Source organism: Miscanthus floridulus, chromosome 7 (assembly GCF_019320115.1).
Source record: "Miscanthus floridulus cultivar M001 chromosome 7, ASM1932011v1, whole genome shotgun sequence".
Taxonomy (NCBI): domain Eukaryota; kingdom Viridiplantae; phylum Streptophyta; class Magnoliopsida; order Poales; family Poaceae; genus Miscanthus; species Miscanthus floridulus.
In genome coordinates this window covers 685675-696609 of record NC_089586.1, presented here as the reverse complement: position 1 = coordinate 696609, position 10935 = coordinate 685675, and the positions used below count along the sequence as shown (strand labels likewise).

General features: G+C 42.9%; 1 protein-coding gene across 1 annotated transcript; it reads left to right on the top strand.

Annotated features, from left to right (window-relative positions):
* Positions 1-1050: 1050 nt before the first annotated feature.
* Positions 1051-4608, top strand: LOC136466374 (serine/threonine-protein kinase AFC2-like). Its single transcript, XM_066464739.1, has 13 exons — positions 1051-1187; positions 1275-1541; positions 2154-2334; positions 2421-2447; positions 2560-2713; positions 2799-2847; positions 2944-3058; positions 3235-3326; positions 3455-3611; positions 3695-3759; positions 3834-3931; positions 4014-4116; positions 4194-4608. The coding sequence occupies exons 2-13, from the start codon at positions 1392-1394 to the stop codon at positions 4338-4340; spliced, it is 1338 nt and encodes a 445-aa protein (XP_066320836.1). The 5' UTR covers positions 1051-1187; positions 1275-1391; the 3' UTR covers positions 4341-4608.
* Positions 4609-10935: the final 6327 nt, after the last annotated feature.

The window sequence follows — 10935 nt, the reverse complement described above, 5'->3', positions numbered from 1 at the left end:
AGGAATTCACAATAAGGTAGCAAGATCCTTGTCCGTGGCAAATCTATGTTGTTGGCTATTGTCTTTTCGAAAGTAGTTTCTCAATTGCTATTTTCTTCTTGCATAGGCCCCACTTCTAAAACAAGTTGAAAAGTATAGATTGCTAAGGACAAATATTCTGAACTCACAGGAAGGGCAGTGATGTGATCCTGTGTCAAAGTAGAGCAGTAGCGATAGTGAATTACTATTCTCATTAACAATAGGGCCTTTCTTCCTATCTTATCCAATTCGTTACGTTTTCTGATTGCACTACTCCCTTCTAATCCAACAATTTGATAACCTACCGAATCCTAAACGTATATATAGTAGACTGGTGGGACAAGCTAATGGTAGCCATAGAAGAACTCTCCAAAACTTAGTTTGTCCCACCATTAGAGTTCTTCTATCCAGTTCTTCTATGGTTGCCACTTTGCCAGCAGAGTTCTTCTATGTACTCGCCGCAGAGATAGACAGCCAGCCATGCGCAGGAAATGACCACTGGGCTTGGTACGTGACCGTCGCCAAAAGATCAGATCAGACGATGTGCTCTGAATCAATAGACGAGGTAGACATCGCCTCCGCAAAGTCTCTGCTTCCTATCTTTGTGTTTTTTTTCCCAGAAAATGAAGCGCAGCAGGAGCCACTTTTTTCCTGTGTGGTGCACGTGTTTGCGTGGCAAGGTTTAGGCTGTGTTTAGTCCGTGAAATTTAGAAATTTGGCTACTGTAGCACTTTCGTTTTTACTTAGACAATTCGTGTTCAATCATAGACTAATTATGTTCAAAATGTTCGTCTCGCGATTTTCAACTAAACTGTGCAATTAGTTTTTTTTCATTCACATTTAATGCTTTATGCACGTATCGTAAGATTCGATGTGATGGCTGTTATAACACTTTTTGAACTAAAAACAGCCTTATATGATGGCTCTGGCCACAAGGCAAGGATCGATGAAGGTTCGTCCGGGCTCCGCAACAGATGATGGATGGACGAAGTGGTCGCCGTCATGTAGATGTAGTGCTCATCGCCACGATACACTATCTTATCTACAAGGTTTGATTCCCTGAACGAAACAACCTATAACAGCCCTGTATAACAGCATGTAGAAAGAGTTTATATATTCACATGGAACTAGTGCGGAATATACGGATGAAGTCGTCCAGTTTAGTGCAGGTCTGTCAATCACACACAGTTTAGTGCGGTTGTTTAGCTGCCATAGCTAAAATTACTGTTGACTGAAAAAAAAAGTACGGCTTACAGGATTAGCGCATCGGAATCAATCGTGTTCCTCACCCGCACGCGGAGACCAATCCCAAACCAGCCGCCGCCTCCGCTCCCTAGCCTCCGGCCTCCCCTCCGATTTGATTCGAGGGACCGATGGAGTGCATCGCCGAGATGCCCCGCGCGCCGCTGGACAGCCGCCCGCGCAAGCGGCAGCGGCTCGGGTGGGACGTCGGCCCCGCCGAGATGTACCAGGTTACGCGGCCGCGGCTCGGGTGGGACGTCGGCCCCGCCGAGATGTATCAGGTATAACCTCTTTTACCGTCTCTGTTTCCTCTCGCGGATCTATCGTCGGGGATGTCGGTTTTCCATGCGCAGCGCGTCTATTGCTGCTCTTGTTCTAGGGTTAAGTGGTGGATCTGTAGAATAGCAGTACTCGTCGCCGTATATTGAATCGTTTTAGTGTCGATCTATCATGTTCCTCGCAGATCTGTTACTATTGATAGGTTTAAGGGGCTGATTTGTTCAGCGTATGATGGGTGGTAGGTGTGGTTGGCGTTGCTCTTTTTCGGGTCAATACTATTATTTGGATTGGTATGGGTTGTATAATCATACTGTTTCTTCGTTATACCTTTTGTAGGTAATAATCTGCTCGTCCTATTTTGTGTTTATAGGTAGACTTTAATTTACAAATTAGAGTATAGGTAAATTTGTGTAGACAATGAAGGCGAATTAACTGTACCATTGAAGAACTTGGGAACTTTTTAATGATTTTGCATAATGTTTTGAGACAAGAAAAGTACCTTCTCTTTCTAAATTGGTATTATATAAGCTGGCTATAGCAGGATGTTGTGGTGATTTGGTTGCTTAATTGCTCAGTTAGATCGAAAATTTATTGGTTCTTCTTTCCATGTTCAGTTAGGACTTTGTGGACAAGAAGTTGTGGATGCCCTCAGCGCTGCAGCGTTGGGCCTCTCTTCAGGCTGTGTTTCTTCTCAAGTCAACCAAGAGCAGCCTCGTGATGGTTCCCCTCCTCTGAGGGAAGATGACAAGGATGGGCATTATGTTTTTGCTGTTGGAGATAACCTCACATCTCGCTGTAATTACCTGCCCTTGATGCCTCTTGTTGCCCATACAAATGAGTTTCCATGGCTGGTTCTTATGGATTGCTTTACATGTTTGCAGATAAGATCAATGCAAAAATGGGAGAAGGTCAGTTTGGATGGCCATGTCTTCTGAAATAATTGATTAACTCACATTGGGCATGCTGTGCAATACATGCAGCAAGTTATGTTCATAACTGAATGTGTCTGGAATACATCAGGTACCTTTGGTCAGGTCTTGGAATGTTGGGATAAGGAAAGGAAAGAAATGGTGGCTATCAAGATCATCAGGGGCATTAAGAAGTACAGGGATGCCGCAATGATTGAAATTGGCATGCTTGAGCAGCTTGGTAAATATGATGAAAGTCGATCCAGGTGAGTCTGCTGGTTCAGTTAGCACCTCTCTGTGTGCTTTATGTTCATAAGATTGCTTGTATATATAAGCTGGTCTATTTTGCAGTTGTGTTCAAATTCGGACCTGGTTTGACTATCGTAACCATATCTGTATTGTAAGTACATTGTTAGATTATGGCAATTATGAACTGACCCAAAAAGGTAACCATGTGGTGCTTAAACGTTGGTGAATTTGGATTAACGGTGAGCAGGTCTTTGAGAGGCTTGGACCAAGCTTATATGATTTTCTGAAGAAAAACAATTACCGCTCATTCCCAATTGCCCTAGTTCGGGAGATTGCCAAACAACTGTTGGAATGTATAGCATGTGTGTGCACAGTTCTTTCTATTACCCCTCCTGCACTATAATGCATATACATTAGTTTTGTGCATTATCTGTGCTGCATTGCAGCCTGTCATTAATCCATTACTCCTGCTTATACAAGGAATATCTAACATCATGGGATGTTTATGTATTTACCCTCTCTCTGTAATGTGTTGCAGTTATGCATGAATTGCGCCTCATACACACTGATTTAAAGCCTGAGAACATTCTCCTTGTTTCTCCGGAGTACATTAAAGTGCCCGATTACAAAGTATATTTTGTTCTTTTTATTTAATTCACCTGCTTAAGATCTACCTTGTGCTGTGCTTGTTCATTTCTGTTGTGTTAATTAGTGAACATTGAGAAATATGGTACTGATCCACTTTTTTAATTTGCTAGGTTTCATCCCGATCCCCAAAGGAGGGGTCCTATTACAAGCGGTTGCCCAAGTCTAGTGCTATCAAGGTAATTGATTTTGGTAGCACTACTTATGATCAGCAGGATCAGAGTTATGTGGTATCGACGAGGCACTATCGGGCTCCAGAAGTTATATTGGGTATCTACTGTGTCCAGTGAAAAGCTTTTCCTAGTTCAGCCTGATTTGGTGACATTTTATGACTGCGTGGATCTTGTGTTCAGGACATGGATGGAGTTGCCCATGTGATATCTGGAGTGTTGGTTGTATTCTTGTTGAGCTTTGCACGGTATGATTCTTGTGGGCCTCGGTTTGATTTGGCATGTACAAGTACAGGGGATCTGAGCTACCAAGGTTCTGCAGGGTGAGGCGTTATTCCAGACTCATGAAAACTTGGAACATCTGGCTATGATGGAGAGGGTTCTTGGACCTTTGCCGTACCATATGCTTAAGAGGGCAGAGTATGTTTCGTACCAATGTAGTCTGAACATCAATGCTGTGAGGTTTGGTCGGTGTCTTGTGCTTATTAATCCTTGTTTGTAGTCGGCACTCTGACAAATACATCAGAAAAGGACGCCTGAATTGGCCTGAGGGTTGCACTTCGCGGGAGAGCATGAAAGCTGTGATGAAATTGTCCAGGCTTAAGGTATGTCTTCGCAATGCTTGACAAAACATCCATTTTAGTCTGTAGCATGTCAAACTGATGTCTATGTTTATGAGCAGAATCTGGTGATGCAAAATGTGGATCAGGCTGCAGGAGATTTAATTGACCTTCTGCAATTGCTGCTGAAGTATGATCCAGCAGACCGTTTAACAGCACAAGAGGCATTGAGGCATCCCTTCTTCACCGAAGGGTTTGGGCGAAGATGATATTCCTTGCAGCCTTCTTCACCGAAGGGTTTCGGCGAAGAAGATATTCCTTGCAGCCGATCTTGTTTGTCTGACAGTCTTTGTATTTGACAGTCCATACTTTTTTCTCTTTTTTGTAACAGGTTTTTAGCTGGTCAGTGATATATGTACAGTAGACCAGTCTGAATGTAAAGCTGTAATGGAGTTGTTTCAATCTTGTTTGAAAAAAAACATTGTGTAACTAAAGCTGTATCATAAGGGAAGCTAAATGGATACATTTGACTCTAAATCCTGACTGGCATGTCAATGAAAGTTCGTTTTGAGCAGAATATGCTGGCATCATATATGAAAACTCACATCTATTTGGAGTTGTTAGTTGTGCAAGGTGTCGCCCAGTAGTGTTCAGCTAAATCGACGTCAGTTGATTGGCTGCATTTCTTCGAGTTATAGTTGTGCAAGGTGTTCAAGAGCGAGCTCGAGTCGTTAGTTGTGCAACTCGAGTTGTTAGTTGTGCAAGGTGTGTTCTTAGTTGTGCAAGGTGTTCTTAGTTGTGCAAGGTGTTCATGCGCGAGCTCGAGTTTTAGTTGTGCAAGGTGTTCAATGTTCATGTGCGAACTCGAGTTAGGTGTGCGAGGTGTTCATGAGCGAGTGTTTGTGCACGATTGCTATTTGGGTCTGTAGTATTTTTTTTAGTTTTCCACTCTTGTAGTACTACCAACACTACAAGCAGTCAAGTAGCCAACACAAACTCATTAAGACATTCTCAACACACAGGGAGCGTTCTCAACACATATACTCATTAGAACGTCCTTAACACACAGTAGTAGCCAACACATACTCCATAGGGTGTCTCCAACGGTGCTCAAACGTCAGCTCAACGCATACTCCTTAGGGCTCTCCAACAACATCCGCAACGGTGCTCAAATCACCACCTCAGCACACAACTAAGGTAGCCAACACATACTCCTTAGGATGTCCCCAACAACATCTCCAACGGTGCTCAAATCGCTAGCTCCAGCTCTGGTGGAGACGCTGCTCAAATTGCCAGCTCAACACATAATTCTTAGGGTGTTCCCAACGCTCAAATCGCCAGCTTAACACACTACCAAGTAGTCAACACATACACCATAGGCACATGCCGAACAGCATCCGCAGGGGTGCTCAAATCGCCAGCTCTAGCAATCGCTAGGCTCGCACGTACTTCGAAAAAACTGCTCTCACCTTCAACGAAGAACTAGCGCTCGGATGTTTGGACGGACGCCAGAATCCGGACGCTTGCAGCTGCTCTGTTCCCGTGCGTAGTGAGCGGACGGCACGGACCTCAGCTTGCTGCGGGGCCACCACGCGGGCATCGCGCTGTTGTCTGGCCCACCTGAGGCCACCACCTCCGTGGGCGCCTGCTCGCTGGTCGGGTATGGTTTTCCCGCCGAGCTCGAACTGCCGCGGTAAGAAGATGGAGGGAAGTAAGGGGAGGGAGAGGAGGGCGAGTCACGTCGTGCGAGGAAGGCCGTTGTAACACCAGCTACCGGCGCCATTGTGACACCAGCTACCGGCGCCATTGTGACATGTCCAACACCGGAGTTAAAAAACACGTGCAACACTAGATCTACTTTTAAAACATCCAGATGAAATATTTGCAACATACGTGTGAAAAGCAGATGAAACACTTGAAACACCGGGGGACGCGGCCCCGCTCGCGCGGTCCGCAGGGGCGAGTGCGGCCGGTCCGCAGGGGCGCAGGGACGCGCGGGATGGCCTCCGCCGCTGCCTCGCAAGCCGCTGGAGGCTCCTCCGCCTCCATCCGCACGGGCGCAGGAGCTGTCCGCCTCGAAGCTTTTTTCCTGATCCGGTCTGAGTCGTGCGTTACTAGGAGAAAATGAGATGTAGTGAAGGGTAATCATGTCATTTCGCATTAGTCTTCAGTGGGACTTCACGGTGCCCTCAAACAGAACTGACGGGAAGGCCATATAAGGAATTGAAAATTGGATTGGAGGCCAAATAGGTAAGTTGTAAATTTTCAAGGCCAAGAAAGAAAGACTGAATTTTAAGAGGGCCATGTAGGTAATTTTCTCTTTTTTTTTTTGCCGGGCACGTCCTAACGATTATTGCATCATCAATGCTATGTATATCTATACTCTCCATTTCTTCTTTTTTTATTTATTTTTAGCTTTCAACCCGACCGGCGATTTGGTTATGTTGTTGAGGATGATATGCTCGTTGAGGCTAGCCTCCACCTAATGTGGAATGACGTTAAAGGCAGACTTATAAAACAATAATGGGGAAAATACTTGGTGCAAAGCTATGTATGTTTGGCAACAGACCAATAGAGCAATAATAGGATAAATGCTTGGTACAAGCTGTGTTGAGCAAGGCTCCAGGGCATGCGGTAGATGTTCCTTGACCGAACTTACCACCAAGCATCGCATTTTTTTTTAGTGTTGCGGATTTGTGATGACCATTTGTTACTTGTTAGGCCACCTCGCCAAAAAGGCCCGTCACTCGTCCTTAATTATGTATCTGTAATATATATGTTGTCTTTCTAAAGTAGTTGGTAGTCTCCTCACTGTGTGTGTTGTAACTTATGATTTATGACATGATTTGGATGAAATATATATGTTGTCTCTATAATTTTGAGTTGTGTTCATCTTGCATAGGGAATCGATGCCATAATTGTTTTTTTGCAACTTTCATGTTTATTTTATTTTTATTTTATTCCACAAGCATCTTCATGCAACAGAACCATTCCATTCTTTTGTACCTAGCCTGTGGAATGTGTGGTATCTTGCACTTGTTAGTCGTGCAATCTGTCAAAGATGATTTTCCAAAAGCCTTTTGCATACAGTTCAACAAGTAGAATAAATTAATGTCTTTTCAGCACCAATTATGCCATGTTTTTTTTTATCATGTTATCCAGAAGGCCCGTAGCTTTTCAATTTGGTCTGGTGGCAATCTTTTCACTGTTCTGATTGAAGAAAAACAAAGGGAACTCTTCTGTTGTGGCTGGAGCATGTAATTACGGTAAAATATTCTGGTTGCTGAATGTAATAAATGCACTCATTTTGAATTTAGGGGGTGTTTGGTTCTTTAGGCGCTCCTAAAATTTATGTCACATCAAATGTTTAGAGGCTAATAAGGAGTATTAAATATAAATTAATTATAAAACTAATTACATAGATGGAGGCTAATTTCCGAGGCGAATTTTTTAAGCCTAATTAATCTATCATTAGCACATGTTTACTGTAGCACCACATTGTCAAATCATGGACTAATTAGGCTTAAAAGATTCGTCTCGCAAATTAGTCGCAAGTTATGTAATTAGTTTCGTAATTAGTCTATATTTAATACTCCATGCATGTGTCCAAACATTCGATGTGACAGAAATTTTAGGAGGTGGGGAAGGAACCAAACAGCTCCTTATTCCTACGGTGTGATAATTTGCTTTTTATGTGACTCGGTGACATTTAAGGAGTACTACATGTGAGTAGCGCCAGTCAGTGCACAAGTGTCATTCATCTTATTCACTTGGGGGAGTTTCGTATAATTTTATGAGCATTAAATATGATGATATGACACAGTATTTACGAAGAGAGATAATAAAAGTTTCATGAGAGTAGAGATAGTTTCGTGGAGATAAATTTTTTTTGCACTGTTTTCAAAATATGAGAGCGTTGAAAAATGGACATGAAACTCACGTCGAGACTGACATCTTGCTACGCCTTGTAGACTTCATCACCAGGCGGTCCAGGCCTAGTGATAGTGGGCATTTGCGGCTAGTGGACGCTCGCAAAGTCTGGATATTAGAACAAGGTTAATAATACAACCAGTGTATGAATCCTTGCTTGGAACCGATGTGTTCTGATGTGTTCTCATGACTCATGGAGTTGTTGGCTGACCTCCGTTGCTTCTGCTAACTATTAGAGCAAGTGCCTTAGTTTTTTTAGACGAACAGTTCTCGGTAGTGCTCTGATGTGTTCCCTCAATAGTTAGCAGAAGCAATGGAGGTCTCCATCCGGCCATGATCACAGCTATTACTAGCTTGGAACCGAGAACTTTTGGGTGTTTCGTCGTAGTCCGCATATACAATCGATCGAAGTGTTCTCCTTTTTGGCTGGATGTGGATGCTCACTAATCGAAGCCACCTTTTCTTTGCGCCTTATTGTTCGGTCAAAATCCAAAAGGGCTACAACATAGTGTAGCACTTAAGGAGAGATATTATCCAGACAAGGAGCATCATTGTTGTTCCTGTCAGTTGGTCTTGCTTGCGCAAGCAAGTTCAGTGGATCATCATCATCACTGAACGGAAACACATGAATTTGATCAAATTCTGAAGAAACCAGACTGTTTCCGACTAAATTCTTTTGCTTCAGCAGGCCCAACCAATGGAATGCACCACTCCGTATGAAATTCTTCTTTGCGATGTCATCTACTCTTTCCTTTTTTAAAACAAACGTAATTCTAGTCTGGGTCAAATCAAATTTTCTTAAATTTAACCGAGTTATAGAAAATAGTATCATCATTGTCGTCTCATAATAGTTTTACTATAGAAAAACATACTATTTTTCATGTATTTATTAGAGTTCCTCCAAGAGTTTCTAAAATTCACCCCCAATCTGAATATTTTGGCAAGATTAAAAAAATTAATCTCTAACAACTCCCTATGTGAAGTCTCAATCTTTTCGCACTTACCCAATGGTGCGGAAATATACGCGTATATGAATATGCCAAATCTGAAGGTGGAAGGATGTGAACAAGAATAAGGAGTAGCATAGACTCCCAATGAATATATATACCAAAGAGAAAGAAAGTACAAAGATGTTAGGGTGGCTTGAAAATAGTTCGAAATTCTTGATGTAAAATTATCTTCTATATTTTAGGAACAAGATTTTAAAAATTATTGGAGGAAACCAACAAATGTGCTCCTACATTCTTTTAGTTGCTTAAAAAACTTATTGATTTACCGTTGTTTTTTTAAACTATTGGAGATGTACGGTTAAACTTTGGATTGATTTAGAAACAAATTAGAATTGTATTTCCTTTTTTGAGGGGGAGCAAGCAAATATTCATGGCCGCACGTATGTCATGCAAAAGGATAACGTATTAACGTGGAGCCGCCAAAATCCGCTATTGATTCTGAGACAAAGGCATATGTGTACATGCCTGCATAATGTACGGGCAGCATCTCTTTCACTTGTTAGTCCCCAAAACGAATAATGCAATTATGCACCTACAGTTGGAATTTGGAAACATCTTCTACTGAAAATTGGTAGCGGCGTTGCTACTTGCTACGTGTCTTGATGACCTTGGGGGGTTAAAAAAATCAGCAACCTTGGGGAAGGGGGGCATCCCCCCTAGCCCCCTAGCTTCGCCACTTTCTGTTGCCCTCCTTTGCTCAATGTCAGCATAACAAAGCCACCACAAAATAGTTGTGGCATACTCTCTACTGAGAGGTGACCAGTTTTAGGCGGTGTTCGGATCCAGTGACTAAAATTTAGGAGGTATATCGGGAGGATGTTGCATGGAGTATTCGGATACTAATAAAAAAACAAATTACATAATCCGTCAGTACTCCACGAGACGAATTTTTTAAGCCTAATTAACCCGTCATTAGCGCATGTTTACTGTAGCAAATATTGTCAAATCATGGACTAATTAGATTTAAAAGATTCGTCTCGGAAATTAATCGCAAACTATATAATTAGTTTCGTAATTAGTCTATATTTAATACTACATATATGTGTCTAAACATTCGACTAAAATTTAGGAGGTGCAACTAAACACCCCCTTAGTCACCGTGGGGAACCAGCTTTGAATGTGTAATAGCAGCCTTTCCTTCAAGATTACCAGCAAGAAGTGCTGGAAGAGTTAGTGACGTATCAACCATTTGCCCATTAGGATCCACCAAGAAGTTCATCATATGGATGACGCTTAGGGCGCCTGACCTGGGCATGACGTGACGGCCCAAGTACCACCCGATTCAAGAGGTTGGACCACTAAGGCCGGCCCATCACCAACAGGAGGGAGCCGCAGCCCCCAGTCCCTGCCCCGACCGTTGGAGGCTTGGCCCATTAGCGGCCATATAAAGAGCAAGCTACAGCCCGTGGCAGCCACACCCCACCAGCCCACCTTGCCTACGCCAAACCCTAACTCCATTTTCCACTTCTCCATCTCATTCTCTCTCCTCGCTGTGGGCTCTTCGCGCCGACATGCCACCATCTCGATCTCTCTCTTCCTTGAAGGGACCATGACACCTGAGACGGAATTGAATTAGACAACTTATAATCTACTTCTAAAACTACGGCCTCTAAAATCCACCTAATCAAAACCTATGCAATACATGATAAAAAAAACCCTATGCAATACAGTAAACTATCTAGATGTGCAACTAGTATTTTGCTAGGTGTGTTGCTATCTCTACCGCAAAAAAAATTATGCAACCTAAGTTCCAATCCTATCAACTAGCCTACCAAACTAAACTAGAAAAGTAAATCACACAACCTAAGTACATAATATAAATGTGGAAGCTTAAGGGTGGTAGAGATGCAAGCTTCCGCTGACGACTCCAGTACTTTTACTAGGGTATCGAGAAGCTCCTCGCTTCCGCTATTGATTCTGAGAC

What these genes read in the sequence shown, in the direction of transcription:
- LOC136466374 (XM_066464739.1), top strand. Translation starts at nt 1,392, where the DNA reads ATGGAGTGCATCGCCGAGATGCCCCGCGCGCCGCTGGACAGCCGCCCG. An exon ending in TTAAAGTGCCCGATTACAAA is followed by an intron (nt 3,327 to 3,454) that starts GTATATTTTGTT and finishes TTAATTTGCTAG; the next exon opens with GTTTCATCCCGATCCCCAAA. An exon ending in GGCTCCAGAAGTTATATTGG is followed by an intron (nt 3,612 to 3,694) that starts GTATCTACTGTG and finishes TCTTGTGTTCAG; the next exon opens with GACATGGATGGAGTTGCCCA.